Below are 18195 nucleotides of genomic sequence, written 5' to 3' on the forward strand. Positions count from 1 at the left end.
TTTGCGGCGCATCACCATTTTCTTTTGTAAATGAGACCCTTCGTTTTGTGGAAAGAACAGATATTTTGCAGGTGCCTTGTAGAAATGTGAATATTTATGACAGTTGGGTAATTTTTCGGTCTTGCCTGTGAAAGAGTATGTGCTGATTGTGCATGCACTATAGCTTGCAAGACTTTCTACAGCAAGGGGCTACTCTGCAGCATAAAATGTGAGCTCATATAAATTGTGGGTGATTGTGAACAGTGTGAGTGAAAGCACCGTGAGTTAGTGCATACAGAGTGAGAGGAATGAGTGCAGGGTGGGTAGTGTGACGGTGTAAATGCAGAGTGAGTTATGTGCCTGTGTATGTACTGGGGGACTTGTGTGCCTGTGTGAGTGGAGTGCAGGGTGAGCAGCAAGAGTGAAGGGTGAGCTGTGATAGTGAGTGCATGGTGAGAGTAGTTAGTGGAGGGTGAGTGGTGTGTCCCTGTGAGTTTTGGAAGACTATTGTGCCTGTGTGCAAGAAGAGTGAGCTGCGTGAGCGACGGGTGAAAACAGTGCCTGTGTAAATGCAGGCTGAGCAGTAGGGCCTGTGTGAGTGCAGGGTGAGAGAAGGGCAATGCGAGTGTTGAGCATGTTTGAGTGTGGTGAGCCCATGTGAGTGAAGGGTGAGCTGTGCGAGTGACCAGAGTGCCTATGTAAGTGTAGGATGAGTGATGTGATCATGTGAAAGTAAGGTGAGCAGGGTGAGTGATGTTAGAACAGGGTGAGGGATGTGCCCAATTGAGTCTGGGTGTGGGTGAAAATGCAGAGGTGAGACTGCAGGGTGAGCAGTAAGAGTGACAGGTGATTGGAGTATCATGTGGGTGCCGGGTGAACGGCATGAGTGCATGGTGAGTGGTGTAAGTACAGTGTGATCGCTGTGAGGGCAGGGCGAGTGCGGAGACTGCAGGGTGAGAGTGACAGGTGAGTGGAGTGTCATGTGAGTGCAGGCTGAGAGGTGTGCCTCTGTGGGAGCAGGGTAAGAGGAGGGAGAATGGCGGGAGTGAACAGTGATCTTTGGAAATAGTGTGATCGCAGTGAGTGCACGGTGAGTGTTGCGAATGATGGGCTAGTTGCCTGAATGCAAGCCAGACACTTTGAGAAACTCAGTATATTTGTTATCCATGGAAGAGAGTGGGGTCTCGGATATAATTTGTATTATGGCATCCATGAAGGATGGAGAGAATAATCTGTGGGCCCTGCAACAAACTTTCAGACTATTGATATGCCTTGAAATATTGCTATGACTTGAAATTGGCAAGGATGTGTCATACCTGCCAGAGCTGCTGGCTTTGAGTTGGTGAACAAATGTAAAGTCCCAGCGCCAACTCAACATCTTGTGATCCTGGGCAAATCACTTTATCTCCCTGTGCCTTCAAAAATGAATGTGCCCTTGTATAATGCAACTGGTGCTCATGGAAAGTGCCTCAATACCTTCCGGTGGAGTTCGAGCTACATAAAACTGCAAAAAAAACATAGCCTAAGGTTACTTTTCAGGAAATGCATTCGCACACCGGGGCAGCAAAAGGAATTTGCAACTTTAAGGAATACGCAGAGTGGAGATGCAGGGTCTCTAGGAATGGGTGAAAAAACAACAAAGTCTTATTATCAAGTAAATGGTCTTTTAAAGACCTGTGAAATACTCGGTGAGGCTGCGATAAGAAGCCAGCCCAGCCAGCCCACAGCAGCTCAAGAAGTGTCTGTGTGTGTGTCCGAGAAGCTGTCTCAGCCCGGGCTGACACACACAAGGGAGGAGGGGGGAGGACTAAAGCCCTTTGAGGCCTACGGGAGTTGCACGCCTAGTGAGGAGCCTCACAGAGCAACAGGTCCCAGCTTCTGACAGTGCTTCAGTACTAACAAGCACTGCCCCAGCTTCTGATAGTGCTTCAGTACTATCAAGAAGCTGGGAGAAGGATTGAGGTGGGCCTTCCATTTTGTTATACTAGCCTTGCTGCTCTGTCTGGGTCCACGCTGGCAATCATACCTTGCTGGTTCCCATGTCCAGCACTAGACAATCTACTGTAGTTTTCTCTGTGCATGGGTGAGTCATTGTATGTTTGTGAGTGATCAAGAATACAATTGAGTGAGACTGTGTGTAAATTTAGTGCATTTTAAAGCATCAACAAGAGTTAAGTGAAAGTCAGTGAGTATGAATAAGTGAAAGTGAGGGCGTGAGTACAGGAATGCGAGTGAGTTAGAATGAGTGAGGAGCAAATTGTGCAAGGGAAAGGGGGTTAGGGGCATGCAGCGGGAGCAGTTGCACCAGAGCCCAAAGGAGTCTACTAAAACCTATTTATTAAAGCAGAGACCCTTGTACACCGATAGTTGGCAGGAATTGTGCGTTATGCGGTTTCATGGTGACTGTTAGTCAGTCCACATTATTCTGCCATATTCCATTAGGTGCCATAGTGCAGCGATTGAAGTGCTTTGCCCGATACCTTGGTCAGCGTCACGTGCTTGCCCCTGGGGAGGGAAGTAAATTACTGGCATTATGAGTCTGTCCTTATGGAGAAACAGACTCATAATGCCAGTATAGGAACTGGTGAGACCGGTTCCTGTTCAGTGTATACACACTGTAGACTACGATAGGTTTGCTTTTCAAAAAATCTTTGTGTAGCACGTCTTGCGTCCTGCAATACGTATAAAATGTTTTATAAATGGCGAATTCCTTTGCAATCCTCTATTTGCATTAAATCAAACTACGTCCAGTTGACCACACCTTCAACTGGACTCTGCCATTTCCTTTTGAACCAACCCGGCAGGGGTGGGGTGGAGGAATGGGAGAGGAGATGTCATACTTTCAAGCTAATGTCTGAGGTTAAACCATAGTAAAGCACATGGCTGCAGTAATAACATAGCACGTTATGAAAGCACTATGCTATTCAGTACTATGCTGCGGAGCTCCCTTGTCTACAATTTTGTTTCCCAGCTACTGTTTTCAAAATGAATGTACAGCCTTTTCCCAACCCTCATCGGACCTCACCAATATGTGTTTCCTCCCACTTTCTTGGTTATCTATAAAGGCGGGCTATAAAATATTACAATTGTATAAGCCACTCCAAGTGTGCCATGTTGTCTAACCTTTTACCTGGATATTTAAAAGTTAGACACAAAATCAAATGGCCAAGCATATAGATTAACAAGGCTATAAACAGAGACCCCACTCGGGATGGATATATCCACCTATCTATCGATATATTGTTTTTAATGTAGCCTCCTCCATCCAATCACAGTGTCCCATTCGCTTTCCAACATGAGGCAAATGAATTTGCTCATCCCTAGTGTGTGTTGAATCAGTGTAAGGAGGGTGCAGACCACAGGTCGTGGTCTGTGCCCCAGTGGGTTAATTTTGAGTGCCGCACAGCACATAGTTTAGATGCGTGCATTTAAGAGCACGGTGCACTGCATACCCAACGCTGCACCAACAATTGTATGTCTTCTTTGAGACCCTACATTCAACAGAGGGAGCAGAAACCCACAGTACAAGCACCATGAAGTGTGCTCCACTTTCATAATACTGCATTTCTTTTCTGCTACATTTGTCCTGTAACTGCTGCTCTAGGACGTGCGTCACTGAAAGAATGGATATAACTTGTACTGGTTTTCTAACTGTGCATAGTTTGCTTGAAGCTTTGAGGAAAATACGTTACAAATTAAGTAAAACCAATGCCCATACCTAGCCCACGAGCAGTTTGTGTTACTATTAATGATGGATTCAACCCAAATCTGTGACTGGGGTTGAGTGTCTGAAAAGTATCAGCGCTTCGTCCATCATCTCCTTGTGTTTACTTAATTCGCCCCAAGTTAGCAGGGTATGCCGAGACATGGATCCCTTGCTCACTTTGCCACTGGATTCAAGCTAGCCTGGCTAATGAAGGGTGTTACCCAGAAACAGGTCCCAGGATGCTTGTTTCCGGTTCAGGGAACACCTGGCTTGGCAGTTCGGCTGGACTGGTCCCATGATGCACCGGGTCAATACTGATTTGCATATAGCTGGGTCTGAACTGAGGTGGCGAAGTGAGCTAAAGAATGATGAAGGATTCAACCCAAATCTGTGACTGGGGGTGAGTGTCTGAAAAGTATCAGCGCTCCGTCCATCATCTTCATGTGTTCACTATTATTAAAGCAACAGATTAATTAATGAAGGCGCCTTGAATCCCTCTTGAAATACCCACTACAATGCAGTGGGGCTCATGTTGAGAGCTCAAGATAAGTCTCAACCTGGTTCTTAACACCGCAACGTTCAAATTGATCATTCAAAGGTCTTTGTTATGACCTTTTGGTTCCCTAAACTTCATCCACTTCCCTCTTTCCAAGGACTGAATCTTTGCCGACCTCACTCACGTCACCCAGCAGGAGAAAGTCTACAGCATGCACTTGCAATTCCAGCATTTATTTAAGAGGTGCTCATAGTTCTCTGCCTTACATGGGTGATTAAATTAAAATACTGTGTCGCTATGGTTATTACCAGAGTGTCCGACGTAGGTGCAGGCAGGCCAAATCGATGCCAGATTGTCAGGATAATCACTCTGTAAAGTAGTTCCATTCAGATAAATTGCATGTAAATAGAAATAATGAGGATGTCCTGAACATATGGCATCGGCCCAGACCTCCTGGACCTACAATGGGCACTCGGCGACCCACATAAATCAACATAGTTTAGTTTTAATTGTAGAACTCTCTAGTTCATTCTGCAAGTTACTCTAAAGATGGTTACTTTTCCACCCATTGAAAAAACAAATTGTTACTTTCCCTGGTCATTGACCTGCATTATAATCCGTTTCTCTTTTACTTCTTTTCCTCTAGTGACGTAACTTTCCAAGTGAAATCATGCCGCCAATTTGAAGGGCACTTTGGTGAAAGCTCTGTCACTGCTCTTCAATGTTCAAAGCAGATCTCAACACGTTTAAAGGTTTAATTACCGGTTCAAAGAAAACATAGGCTCTCTCATCTGATCTGGGTTTAGCTTGAACACATACACCAGAGAAAGACCATGTGGTCAACAGTCATTTTAATGCCACGAAAACAGCTGGTTCCATATGGACAGGCGTAATCAACTTATTAAATACGACTTTCAAAATAGGGCCTGTAATCAGCGACAATTGTAATCATAAAAGGGTTCGGCAGGACTTGAGTGGTGGGCGGAAACTCCTCAACGAACGGGATGGAAATCCTCCAACACCTCAGCCATAGTTCTTCTTTCTACAAAAGAAAAACACAATAAAACATCAGCAAATTTCATGGACCCTAGAATCAAACCAAGTGCTTATTCCATAAGTCAATGGTCACATTAATGGGAAATTAGCACCTAACCAGACCCACTACAGATTTCTTCTTAAGGTATTAGTGTAAACAATCCAAACAGATGAAGAGACGAGGGGAAGGAAAAATTAGAGATATGGATTTTAGCACATAAATAAATAAATCATTTTGCTGAACAAGGAAAGGGGCAATGCACATCCAAACAAGCATTGGCAAAGTCAAAAATGTGTGTTTAACATGTAAACATATGCGTATCTTACTAATGCACAAAGGCTATTTGTACCTGGAAGTATTATTGTAAAGTGCTTCTGTGTGTGCCTTCTAGGACTGTGCTCCGTTGTCTATTCCCCAAGCTTGTGGTGATACTGAAGTGCAGCACAGTAAGCAAGATGGGAAAAAAGCACAGAAATGGCCATCTTCACATTAAATTTCGAGGTACAGGCTTTCCCAAGGCCTAATTTTCTTTCAAATGAAGGAAAAACAGGTTTTCTATGACAAGTTGCTTCAAATGAGTGCATCTGCTGAATACAAAGCAACAAAGTTCTGTTTGTAGTGCTAAATAAGGGGGTTTGATAGCATAGTTTAGATCTTCACATGATCAGCATGTTGCAATAATAACACCAACTGTTAGTTTTTATGTACCATGTCAAAGTTCACTTGTGCCATTTCCAACAGCTGCCAATATTACCTAAATTAATGGCCTCTAAAGGAAGAAGAAAGAGTGGGCCTTCGCCAGGTCTCTCACACGTGAACCGTAGATTAAAGCACACCATCGCTGTAACCGTTCTAAACCACTGCGCCATCACTAATCCATGCAATTCGAAAATTGTTGAGCTTGCCTTCTCGAACACAAGGGCCAATATGGTAACGGTACAGAATAAAGTGGTTGTACAACTGTCTTCCCAAGTTTTTCAGAGACAACACATTGTGGATACCAATTAATGAAACTAGTAATTTGTTTATCCATGCAAGGCCAATGGTAAATCTGTCTTTTTTTTGCTAGTGGCTGAAAAATCTAAATGACCTTCATGAGCCAATTTACTAATTTGCTCATGCAACGTCAACAGTGGTATGAACAATTACATTTGATTTTCGCACATTAACTCCAAAGACACTTGACTAAAACTATTCAAATTACCTAGACTTTTACAGTATTGCCAGCAATCTGATTAATTAAAAAACCTGCTGCAAGACTACATCACGTGTAGTTGCAGACAATCATTCTCTGCAATAGATTATTTGCATTCTGAAATAGCATTCTTTGCCACTACTGCACACTCATTATCATGCTGTTCTTTACCGGGCAAAGGCAAGTGTGACAGGCAATCTACACATAAATTAATTTCACCTTGTATGTATTTAACACATGTCGCACTCTTGTAGCTTGAATAACAAGGTTACCATCCATGTTGTTTAGCCGAAACTATTGTCAGCCAAAAGATATGAGAGGTTTATGATCAGTGTATAAACCAACAGTAGTTTCCCCAATGTAGGTTTTAAATGTATGTACTTCCCACACACAAGCCAAAGCTTCATTCTCAATAGTACTATAATGAACCTCAGCTTTACAGTGTTCTAGAAGCTACAGCAACCGTGACTTCCTTGTCAGAGATAAGTTGCCAAAAGACAACTCTAATAACTTTCAGACTGGTATCTATTCCTTATAAAAGTCTTTGCTTCACGAACACATGGCTCAAAACTGGAGCATTGACAACTAGTTTTTAGATATCTTCAAATGCTTTGCTCACCTGTGAGTTCTATTCAAATTTGTGACCTTTTTAAAGTAAAGATCTCAAAGGTTATACAGTCAAAGCATACTCTGGGACAAATCTAGCATAGTACCCACACAGGCCTGGAAACGAGCACAGCAAAGCTCAATCTCTATGGGAGGAGGTGCTAACTGTAATGCTTTTAGGTTGCAAGATGTTGGTTTAATACCCGCCACAGAAATAGTGTGCCCTAGGTAATCCACTTGTTTTTTCCAGTCTTACAGAAATGCCCGTCATACAAGATACGAAAAACGTTGCAAAGCCCCCATACATGTTCTTCTCATCTTGTGTGAAAATTAATCTTGGAAAGCCTACACTTGCCTAAATCACCAAACAATATGCCCATTGTTTTCTGGGGAAACAAATGGTCTCCCAATGTCAGTCAAAAATGGAGCTGTAAATGCTTCTAGGTACCCTAAAGCCTAGCAAAGATGGTCAGTTCTTGAGCCTCTTTACTCAGGGAAATTTGATGATATGCTGAAAACAGCTCAATAGTGAAAAAATATTTTGCTTTACCAATATTTGCAATCAATGGCAATAGCTTAAACTTTTGTAAATAACTTTTGTGAAAATTATGTTCAGTGTATTTTATTGTGATGAAAATCCAAGAACAGAAGTGAAATATTAACATCTTTTTGTGACATTTGTAATAAAGCTTGAAACATCGAGAGAACATATTAGAACAAGGCGTTGTTGAATGGTTGCACAGAGTGATGCTGTGGCCTTCAGTGGTGATGAGCGATGCTGTGGCCTTCAGTGGTGCTGAGTGATGCTGTGGCCTTCAGTGGTGATGAGCGATGCTGTGGCCTTCAGTTGTGCAGAGCGATGCTGTGGCCTTCAGTGGTGCAGAGCGATGCTGTGGCCTTCAGTGGTGCAGAGCGATGCTGTGGCCTTCAGTGGTGCAGAGTGATGCTGTGGCCTTCAGTGGTGCTGAGTGATGCTGTGGCATTCAGTGGTGCTGAGTGATGCTGTGGCATTCATGGTTCTGAGTGATGCTGTGGCATTCAGTGGTTCTGAGTGATGCTGTGGCATTCAGTGGTGCTGAGTGATGCTGTGGCATTCAGTGGTGCTGTTGCGTTGAGTGGTGCTGAGTATTGCTGTGACATTGAGGGATGCAGTGGTGTTGAGGGGTGCTGTGGCGTTGAAGGGTGCTGTGGCGTTGAGGGGTGCTGTGGCGCTGAGTGATTCTGTGGCGCCATGTGAAGAAGGCAATGCGTTGGAATTGAACTACGCGCGTTTCGGCCTGTGGCCTTCGTTAGGTAACCGTCATTCGCAGGGTAGAGACATGACAATGTGCAAAACGGGACAGACTTTATTATATATAGACCATCCTTGGGAAACTTTTGTGAGGAGAAGCAGATGCCAGTACAGAACCCCCGCTATACGTAAAGCTGCGTCTTCTTTAAGATAAATCAACCGGCAGATGACAATTAAAGATGACCAGAAACCAATATACCAGCAACTACCAATTAGGCGGATGTCCCTGGCGTGAAATGCGAAATAAGAATGCTTAAGGGAGCGCAGCGGGCGCGTCGAAGGCGCGCCGAAGTGTCGCCAAAGTCGAGCCCGTCTGCGCCCGTCCGCGGCCGACTGCGGGCTAGGGCGATAACCCCTGGCTGTAAGATCTACTGGTCCAAGGAACAACTCCTTGGTCTCCGTCCCCGCACTGCCCCCATCTGTTTGCACGGTATGGGGAGCAGTGATAGGGAATGTCCTCACTGTGGTTTCCGCATGACTATTATGCCGCGGGATACCACGGAGCAGGCATTGTCATGTGGTCTCCTGAATGTCAGGTCCCTACGCAAGCATAGGCTTGATGTGTTTGAGCTGATCACGGATAAACACATTGACCTACTGTTTCTTACAGAAACGTGGTTAGACCAGTTCTCGGACTCTGACATCATCGAGGCCACGCCGGAGAATTACTCCTGGGTCAGGCTGGATAGGCCAGAGGGGGTGGGAGGGGGGATTGCGATTATTTTTAGAAACAGTTTGGGCTGCTGCTTAGAGCGCACGCCGATCGTGGAGAGTGAGGCGGGCCTCTTCTCGATTAAAATCAATGGGGGCTCAACGATCAATGGCTGTCTGGTATATCGGCCGCCTGGAGCCTGCACTAAGTTTAGAGAGAGCCTGTTAGAAAGCCTCATGGAGGCGACCCTGCGCAGGGACAAGTTTCTCCTATTAGGAGACCTTAACTTGCATCTTAACTGCCCAGAGGAGACAGGGGTCAAGGACTTCTGTCGGGATATGCTTGCTCTACAACTGGAATTAAAGCTAGTGGCCCCCACGCATCGGCAGGGACATCTGGACCCGGTCTATGCTAGTTGGGGAGGTGTGGAGGTGTCCGGTGTCGAGCCCATCCCCTGGACCGACCATTTTTTGGTGGCATTCTCCATACAGAACATAAAAACCAATAAAGCTAGTCAGGCACCTCCTAATTATCTTAGGAGGAAATGGGCTAAATTCTCGGTGGAGGATTTTAATCAAGCCTTATCTAGGGATGGACAACCAGGGGGCGAGGACATAGATTCAGCAGTCTCCAATCTGAATCAGCGCATTACGGAAGCGCTTGACCAGACAGCCCCGCTATGTCGTACAACCGCTTGTGCTCGGAAAGATCGCTCAGCTCCATGGTTTAGTGCTGAGCTGAGACTTACGAAGGCGGACTGTAGGCAGGCAGAAAAAGCCTGGAGGGTGTCCTATGACAACAAGGCCAGGGACTTATTTCTGGAAAAGAGGCGCCTTCATCATAGGCTGATAAAAAAGTCTAAGGCAGCCTACTATGCTGGACAAATTCAGGGGGCGGAAAATTCCGCCAAGGAGCTTTTCGGCATCTACAAATCCCTGACTGCGGCAAAGGCATCTACAGAGCCGGATAACTGCTCTACGGAGTCATGTGACCGGATTGCCGAATATTTCGCCGCCAAAGTAGAGAAGATCTACTCGACCTTCCCTATTCGGTCGACAGGGTCTGACCTGGAGGTAGCTATGGAGACGCAGAGACGGTAGGGCATATTACACACTTCCGCACCCCTCCTCCTGAGGAATTAATTGCGGTGTGCCGCTCTGTCACATCAGGGTCCCCGTGGGATCCGGTGTCGCCAAAACGCTTGGCAGACAGCCTGGAAGTCCTGGAGCCTTATATAAGGCACATCCTCGATGTCTCCTTCGGTTCGGGGAAGCTGCCGGAGGGGTGGAAACAGGCGGTGGTGCTCCCGCTCCGGAAGAAACCCCACTTAAGCTTCGAGGTATTAGAAAATCTGAGGCCCATCTCCCTCCTGCCTTTTCTGTCAAAAGTGGCAGAAAAGGTGGTCAATACCCAAATTCTGACCAAACTGATCGAAGTGTACAAACCTACACGTGCGCTGAGATCTACGGGGGGCGGCCTACTGAATATTCCAAGAATTAAGAAGGCCCGCATGGGAGGCAGGTCTTTCAGATGCCTAGCGGCTGCTAACTGGAATAAACTGCCAGTGGACTTGCGCCTGGATCCAGTGGAGGCTAGCTTCCGTGCTAAACTAAAAACATTTTTGTATACTAAATAATTGCCCGCGCAGTTTTTTGTGTTCCCTGTTTTCTGCCTCTCCCACTATCAGCGCGTGGACACGCCGGTGTGCGTAATCGCAGCGCTTTATAAATGTCCCAATAATAATAATAATAATAATTAACTAAAGGAACAAATCCTCTGCATTTGTCATCGAGATATTCTGACAGGTTGAAATACAGTAGCGAAAATAGAAAATATCTCCGGCCTCTTCTCCTGATGGTCTATATATAATAAAGTATATTGAGTACACAAACAACTAGGATCAGTACCAGACCTTTGCTAACACATCTGAAACTGTGTCAGTGAAAAGAATAAATTATTGAGAACATTAGAGTGGACTTCCACAAAAAATCACGTCTGTCCCGTTTTGCACATTGTCATGTCTCTACCCTGCGAATGACGGTTACCCAACGAAGGCCACAGGCCAAAACGCGCGTAGTTCAATGCCACCGCATTGCCTTCTTCACATGTTCCATCACCGAATATATTGCATTACACTTTTCTTTTTCTTGTGATTACGTTGTTATGTAAATATATGTAATGTATGTATTTAAATGTGATGTATGTAAATAATATATATTTTGATATACGTAAACAAAACAGTGAAAAACGATAAGAAATACAGAAGGAGAAAAAAAGAAAAAATATAAATTAAATGGTCTCCAAATTTTGATACATCATCTTTGTGTTAATCAACAATTATTGAAGGTCGCTTGATGTTGTGAGTAGAGAAATCAGGGCAGTAGAGTAATAACGAGTTTGCTATTTAGCCTTCTTTTCTACTTGTTCACGTATTCCCTACGAATAGCAAACAGAACAGCGTGTAGGGTCCCCTTCTTCCCTATAATAATAACCTGTCCCCAGGGCCTTTATTGGATGAGGAGGGGGTGGCCAGCCTTCCCTTTAAAATAGAAAAACTGCCCCTTTATTATATTTATATATATATATATATATATATATATATATATATATATATATATATATATATATATATATATATATATATATATATATATATATATATATATATATATATATATATATATATATATATATATATATATATATATATATATATATATCCAACGTAAAAGTTATCCCAACTTTCAAGGAGCCAGCAATCAGGTAGGTATAAAATACGTTTTAATTTGCAGGTTTTGACAGCGCAGGAAGGAATCAGCAAAGTTCTGTTTGAATCTGAAAGCCTGACGCGTTTCACGCTCTCACGAGCATTTCCTCAGAGGCTTGTGCAACACTTGAAAGGAGCCACAGAGTTTTTCAATCATTAGTGCCTGCCCCAGTGGGCGTTGTCTCTCGCACAGCATGGTGGTGCTTGTAGTCATCTCATCACACATTCAGCGCTGCTCCCCAAATGTCCATAAATCAAAACATTAAAACTCCAGTGAGCCAGCAACTTGTTCATCTCTAACCTGCGCCGTGTTATTTCACCTGCAAAACGACCTTCCTTCCAGTTTCACGCTGTTAGCTTTATAGCTGCAGCCTGGACCACTGCCATGTGGTAGGGCTCCTCACCGACTGGGACCAGCCGGTAAATACATCCAACGTAAAAGTTATCCCAACTTTCAAGGAGCCAGCAATCAGGTAGGTATAAAATACGTTTTAATTTGCAGGTTTTGACAGCGCAGGAAGGAATCAGCAAAGTTCTGTTTGAATCTGAAAGCCTGACGCGTTTCACGCTCTCACGAGCATTTCCTCAGAGGCTTGTGCAACACTTGAAAGGAGCCACAGAGTTTTTCAATCATTAGTGCCTGCCCCAGTGGGCGTTGTCTCTCGCACAGCATGGTGGTGCTTGTAGTCATCTCATCACGCATTCAGCGCTGCTCCCCAAATGTCCATAAATCAAAACATTAAAACTCCAGTGAGCCAGCAACTTGTTCATCTCTAACCTGCGCCGTGTTATTTCACCTGCAAAACGACCTTCCTTCCAGTTTCACGCTGTTAGCTTTATAGCTGCAGCCTGGACCACTGCCATGTGGTAGGGCTCCTCACCGACTGGGACCAGCCGGTAAATACATCCAACGTAAAAGTTATCCCAACTTTCAAGGAGCCAGCAATCAGGTAGGTATAAAATACGTTTTAATTTGCAGGTTTTGACAGCGCAGGAAGGAATCAGCAAAGTTCTGTTTGAATCTGAAAGCCTGACGCGTTTCACGCTCTCACGAGCGTTTCCTCAGAGGCTTGTGCAACACTTGAAAGGAGCCACAGAGTTTTTCAATCATTAGTGCCTGCCCCAGTGGGCGTTGTCTCTCGCACAGCATGGTGTTGCTTGTAGTCATCTCATCACGCATTCAGCGCTGCTCCCCAAATGTCCATAAATCAAAACATTAAAACTCCAGTGAGCCAGCAACTTGTTCATCTCTAACCTGCGCCGTGTTATTTCACCTGCAAAACGACCTTCCTTCCAGTTTCACGCTGTTAGCTTTATAGCTGCAGCCTGGACCACTGCCATGTGGTAGGGCTCCTCACCGACTGGGACCAGCCGGTAAATACATCCAACGTAAAGGTTATCCCAACTTTCAAGGAGCCAGCAATCAGGTAGGTATAAAATACGTTTTAATTTGCAGGTTTTGACAGCGCAGGAAGGAATCAGCAAAGTTCTGTTTGAATCTGAAAGCCTGACGCGTTTCACGCTCTCACGAGCGTTTCCTCAGAGGCTTGTGCAACACTTGAAAGGAGCCACAGAGTTTTTCAATCATTAGTGCCTGCCCCAGTCGGCGTTGTCTCTCGCACAGCATGGTGGTGCTTGTAGTCATCTCATCACGCATTCAGCGCTGCTCCCCAAATGTCCATAAATTGAAAAACTCTGTGGCTCCTTTCAAGTGTTGCACAAGCCTCTGAGGAAACGCTCGTGAGAGCGTGAAACGCGTCAGGCTTTCAGATTCAAACAGAACTTTGCTGATTCCTTCCTGCGCTGTCAAAACCTGCAAATTAAAACGTATTTTATACCTACCTGATTGCTGGCTCCTTGAAAGTTGGGATAACTTTTACGTTGGATATATATATATATATTTGTTTACGTATATCAAAATAAAATATATATTATTTACATACATCACATTTAAATACAGCCTTCCCTTTAAAATAGAAATATATATATATATATATATATATATATATATATATATATATATATATATATATATATACATATACATATATATATATATATATATATATATATATATATATATATATATATATATATATATATATATATATATATATACTCCGCAAGTCTGCTACCGGCAACAGGTTAGCAACAAATCAGCACTCACAGCAGAGGTTTAAACCTAAGTAAGGTTTATTTTGCGCAAAATTAATCCAAACCAGACGCGTTTCAGCACTTGCCTTCGTCATATGGTCCTGGGTATGGGGTCCCCAAAGCCTAATGAGGCTCGGAGAGGGGGCCGCACAGCACCCCTCTACTTAAAAAAAAAAAACACACACAGAAACAAACAGTATGCCCTGGGGGATGGGTTCCCTGAGGCCTTTTTAAGGCTTGGGGCGGGGGGGGATGTCCCAGGGTTTATTAAGACTCGGGGATGGGGCCACATGACCTCCCTTCCCTCTAAAATACATAAGGCTGCCCTGGGGGATGGGAAGGGAGCACGCAGGCCCCGCCCGCACCCTTTTTAATGTCATTTCCCCAGAGAATTGTATTTTTTGGGCCTAATAAGGGTCAGGGAGGGGGACTGTGTGGCCCCTCTGCCCTTTTTCTCGAATTTTGCCCTGGATGGGGTTCCCTGGGCCCAAAGGCCAACCTTATGCTGCGTTCTGCAAAGGCGTGGGATTGGATGCCTGCATAGCATTTGGCAAAAACAACAAGTGATGGACCGAATGTGGATCAATGTCACACATTCCCCCAGTCAAAAGATCTGGGCCCAAATCCATCGTTTTTTTGCACTCCACACCACCCTGGGTTAGACAATGGCGATATGCAAATCAGCTCTGACCCTGTTGCCCCATGGGAACAGTCCAGTCCGAACTACAAAAGCCATGTCCTTCCCAGAACGGAATCAAGCATCCGAGGACCGGACCGGTTTCGAGGTAACACCTCTCATCAGCCCGGCTAGCTTGACTCCGTGTGGAGTGCCTGGGACCCACGTCTGGGCATCCCCAGCGCACTTAGGGCGGCAATTGCAAAAACAACAAGTGATGGACCGAATGTGGATCAATGTCACATTCCCCCAGTCAAAAGATCTGGGCCCAAATCCATCGTTTTTTTGCACTCCACACCACCCTGGGTTAGACAATGGCGATATGCAAATCAGCTCGGACCCTGTTGCCCCATGGGAACAGTCCAGTCCGAACTACAAAAGCCATGTCCTTCCCAGAACGGAATCAAGCATCCGAGGACCGGACCGGTTTCGAGGTAACACCTCTCATCAGCCCGGCTAGCTTGACTCCAAGTGGTGTGGAGTGCCTGGGACCCACGTCTGGGCATCCCCAGCGCACTTAGGGCGGCAATTGCAAGGACCATTGTTGTCCGCAGCCATGGGTTGGCTTTATGTATGGTAATAAAATACCACTATGTTAAGAATACCCTAAAAATTCACTGAAACAAAGACTAAAGTAACGTTATAGTTAAGTGTGATAAACAGATCTTTTTTTATTTAATAAAAAAAAAGTAAAAAATTCATTGAAAAAAGCTAAGGTTAAACTAACGTCATAGTTGGGTATATAGGTCACTGAAAATTTAAAAAAACACAGCAATTCACCAGTTCCAGTTAGCAGAGCTAACTATAACTTGCTACCCGGTTTTGACTTCACCTATTACATCACTCATGACATGCTCTATGACATAATTTATGGCATCACTGATGACATTATCCAAGATTCTTTTGCACACATTGCGCTATAGAACTAGTAAGGCATTAGAGGGCTGAAAGGCAGTACAAAATAGCTCAGAATTATATGAAGCATCATTAATGCCATCCCATATACAACTCCTTTGGGTGTAGAAAGCATGGATAATGTGAAACATTAACCCTATACCATACACTTCACGAGTAGCCTAGTTCACATTAACACCTTAGCTGCTATGGAACGTCCAGCTCCAGTGCTGGACGTTCCATTGCGCAGGTGCAGTTGGAACGTCCAACGGCCGACGGCAGCACTCCCGAGGTAGTGGTGCCGTCGGCCGCTGGACGGGCGCAGCGCTTAAGAGGTTAACAAACAGGCACAGATATATGAGAAACCCCTAGTGCACACGGTGTTCAATCTGTACACAAGTGTTCAGAGAAAGCCAAGTCCCTCAAGAGTCTCAGAGCCTTTTCCAAAATTAATAACCTACTAAGGACAGGCTTTATCTGTATCAAATCTCTCAGTCACTGAACCTACATTGAGAAATGAAGTTGATAACAGTAGAAAAGCGGGTACTGTAAACAGTGTAAATTCTATAACACATAGAAACACAGTGAAACGCTCATGGGTATATACCAAAGAGTATTACTAAGAACAGTATACTCTCTATGCAAAACGTGTCCAAAGAGACACAATTTGCTTAAAAAAAACGAAGGTCTGAAGGTGCTAAAGAAAATATTACCTGCAGCCATCATATAGTGATTAAACTTTACAGAAACACCACCTTCTAAAGATAAACAAGTACATACATTAGTACCCGCTGCACACAGTTTTCTATCTTATGTAGAAATTGCTATGCTGAGACAATGCTGTCTAATATCTCAAGGCTGCTTACAATACTTAGTATCTACTACTTAGAATATTTGCCCTGTCGGAAACTTTTTCAGCAGAGCAAAAAAAACCTGTGTGGAACATACTGGACAGAACTCGTCAACTGTCATCTACAAAGAGAGTTACTCTTAAGTAGAAAGGTTTATAAATTGCTCAATACTCCCACGCATGTGTGATCACACATCCGATTTGTAAACACTTACACCCAGTACCGAGACAGAGGACGTACAAAATTAGATAGAAAAAAGTAATTTGGTAGGTACCTGCCACTATGTAAACTAAAACAAACTAGCACACTCATTGGATGATGTTTTCAGCGAGATCAGTGATGTCATTTGAGATGTCATAAAACGTATGCCCGGCGGGGGTGCAAGTTCTAGTTAGCTCTGCTAAATCAGTCAGTCAATATCTTTATTTCGGCCTAAAAGAGCAAAATAAACACCTAAATACACAATATATAAAAACAATTAAAAATAGAGAGCATATAAAAGAGAAAGAAGATCCGACTAAATAGATTACAGTAAAACCAGTATAAATTGTGTTAAAACATTAAGTACACAGCAGCATTAGGGGAACACCTTTTTCTGTCTTAACCTCCACATAGACATCAGATTAATGCAGAGACAATGAACTGACTTGTATTACTTCGGAGTATTCGAAGGGTGATGCTGTAATTCCTCAGACCCAAATTACGACAGAGTGGCAAAACCCACTGTTTCCTTGGACCAGGATAGGCTGGGCAAAATAGAATTACATGTTCAATCACTTCGATCACCCCAGGGCAGAAAGGGCATGTTTTGTCAGACTCCGAGTTCCCAGACTTCCATGCAGTGGTAAAGCCTCGAATTGGGCGAAATAAACGGAACTTTAAGTAAAGGGTTCTGGCATCTCATTCAATAATGATTCAAAGCAGAGGTCAATTTTGAACTCCAAGAAAGAGGCAGTGAGGGAGCCCACCCTAAAGGTTCTTGCAGTATTTTGCTCCACACTTTTCCAACAGGCTCTTTTCAATGCCTGTTTGGAGACCAGTGGAAAATCAGTTGGTGTTGACCAGAGCTTGCCAAAACCAATCTGTCTCAACCGATTCCCGACCAACCTAAACCGGGAGACCTTACTGGACACTAACTGCCCCATTACTTCTTCCAAGGGTCCTCGGAGAAATAGAAGTTGCAGGGCTAACCATAGTCTTCGCCAATACATTAAAGGTTTCAGCCCAACTACGTCATTACCACTCTTTAATCCATGATCTAGTCAAAGGATAAAAGGGGGGTTCTTGCTGGGAGTTTTGTTCAAGGCCATCAGAAATTGATTTTCCACTACTTCAAGAGGTCTAGCGTCACAAACGCCCCATAATTCAGCACCATACTATACCATATACCATACCATACTGCGGCCCCAGGTCGCAGTCATCACTGAGACCTGGGCCGACCCTGCATCTGATATCTTGGAAGCCGTTCCCAGGGTCGATGCAATTTATCTTATGGACAGACCAGCATACTGCGGCCCCCAGTGATTGACATCAATAGATCTCGAAGGCTGGGGCTCTGCTAAAAATAACTGATGCATTTCTGTGTTTTGTATTAGTTCAGAATGTTAATGTGGTCACTGACATATTCACCTACCCATAACTTTAATTTAACCTTTGTTTTTTTCAGTGAAAATATACACATTTTTCACCACCAGTACCATGAAAAATGGTGCCCGATCTTCATTCCTTACAACAGCTGTCGAAACAGTGAGCCTTTTCATGTATATGTGCTCAGACATTTTAATTCTCACTCGTACACCTACAATACCACTGTAAGAAAAATTCAAAGACTGACTGCTGATAAAAGTTACATACAGGAGATAATAGGTAAACTGGTTAAATTACTCAAAGGC

The 18195-nt window shown here is 44.1% G+C and overlaps 1 protein-coding gene across 1 annotated transcript in view; it reads right to left on the minus strand.

Moving 5' to 3' along the window:
- Window positions 1–5015: 5015 nt before the first annotated feature.
- The window catches only part of NDUFC2 (NADH:ubiquinone oxidoreductase subunit C2), a 45346-nt gene continuing 32166 nt past the window's right edge, over window positions 5016–18195 (minus strand). The window contains exon 3 of the mRNA XM_086933904.1: window positions 5016–5223. Within this exon, the coding sequence (XP_086790030.1) occupies window positions 5174–5223 (50 nt within the window). The 3' untranslated portion in view covers window positions 5016–5173. The remainder of the gene's footprint in view (window positions 5224–18195) is intronic.

The sequence above is a fragment of the Lissotriton vulgaris genome, chromosome 8 (genome assembly GCF_964263255.1).
Source record: "Lissotriton vulgaris chromosome 8, aLisVul1.2, whole genome shotgun sequence".
Lineage (NCBI taxonomy): Eukaryota > Metazoa > Chordata > Amphibia > Caudata > Salamandridae > Lissotriton > Lissotriton vulgaris.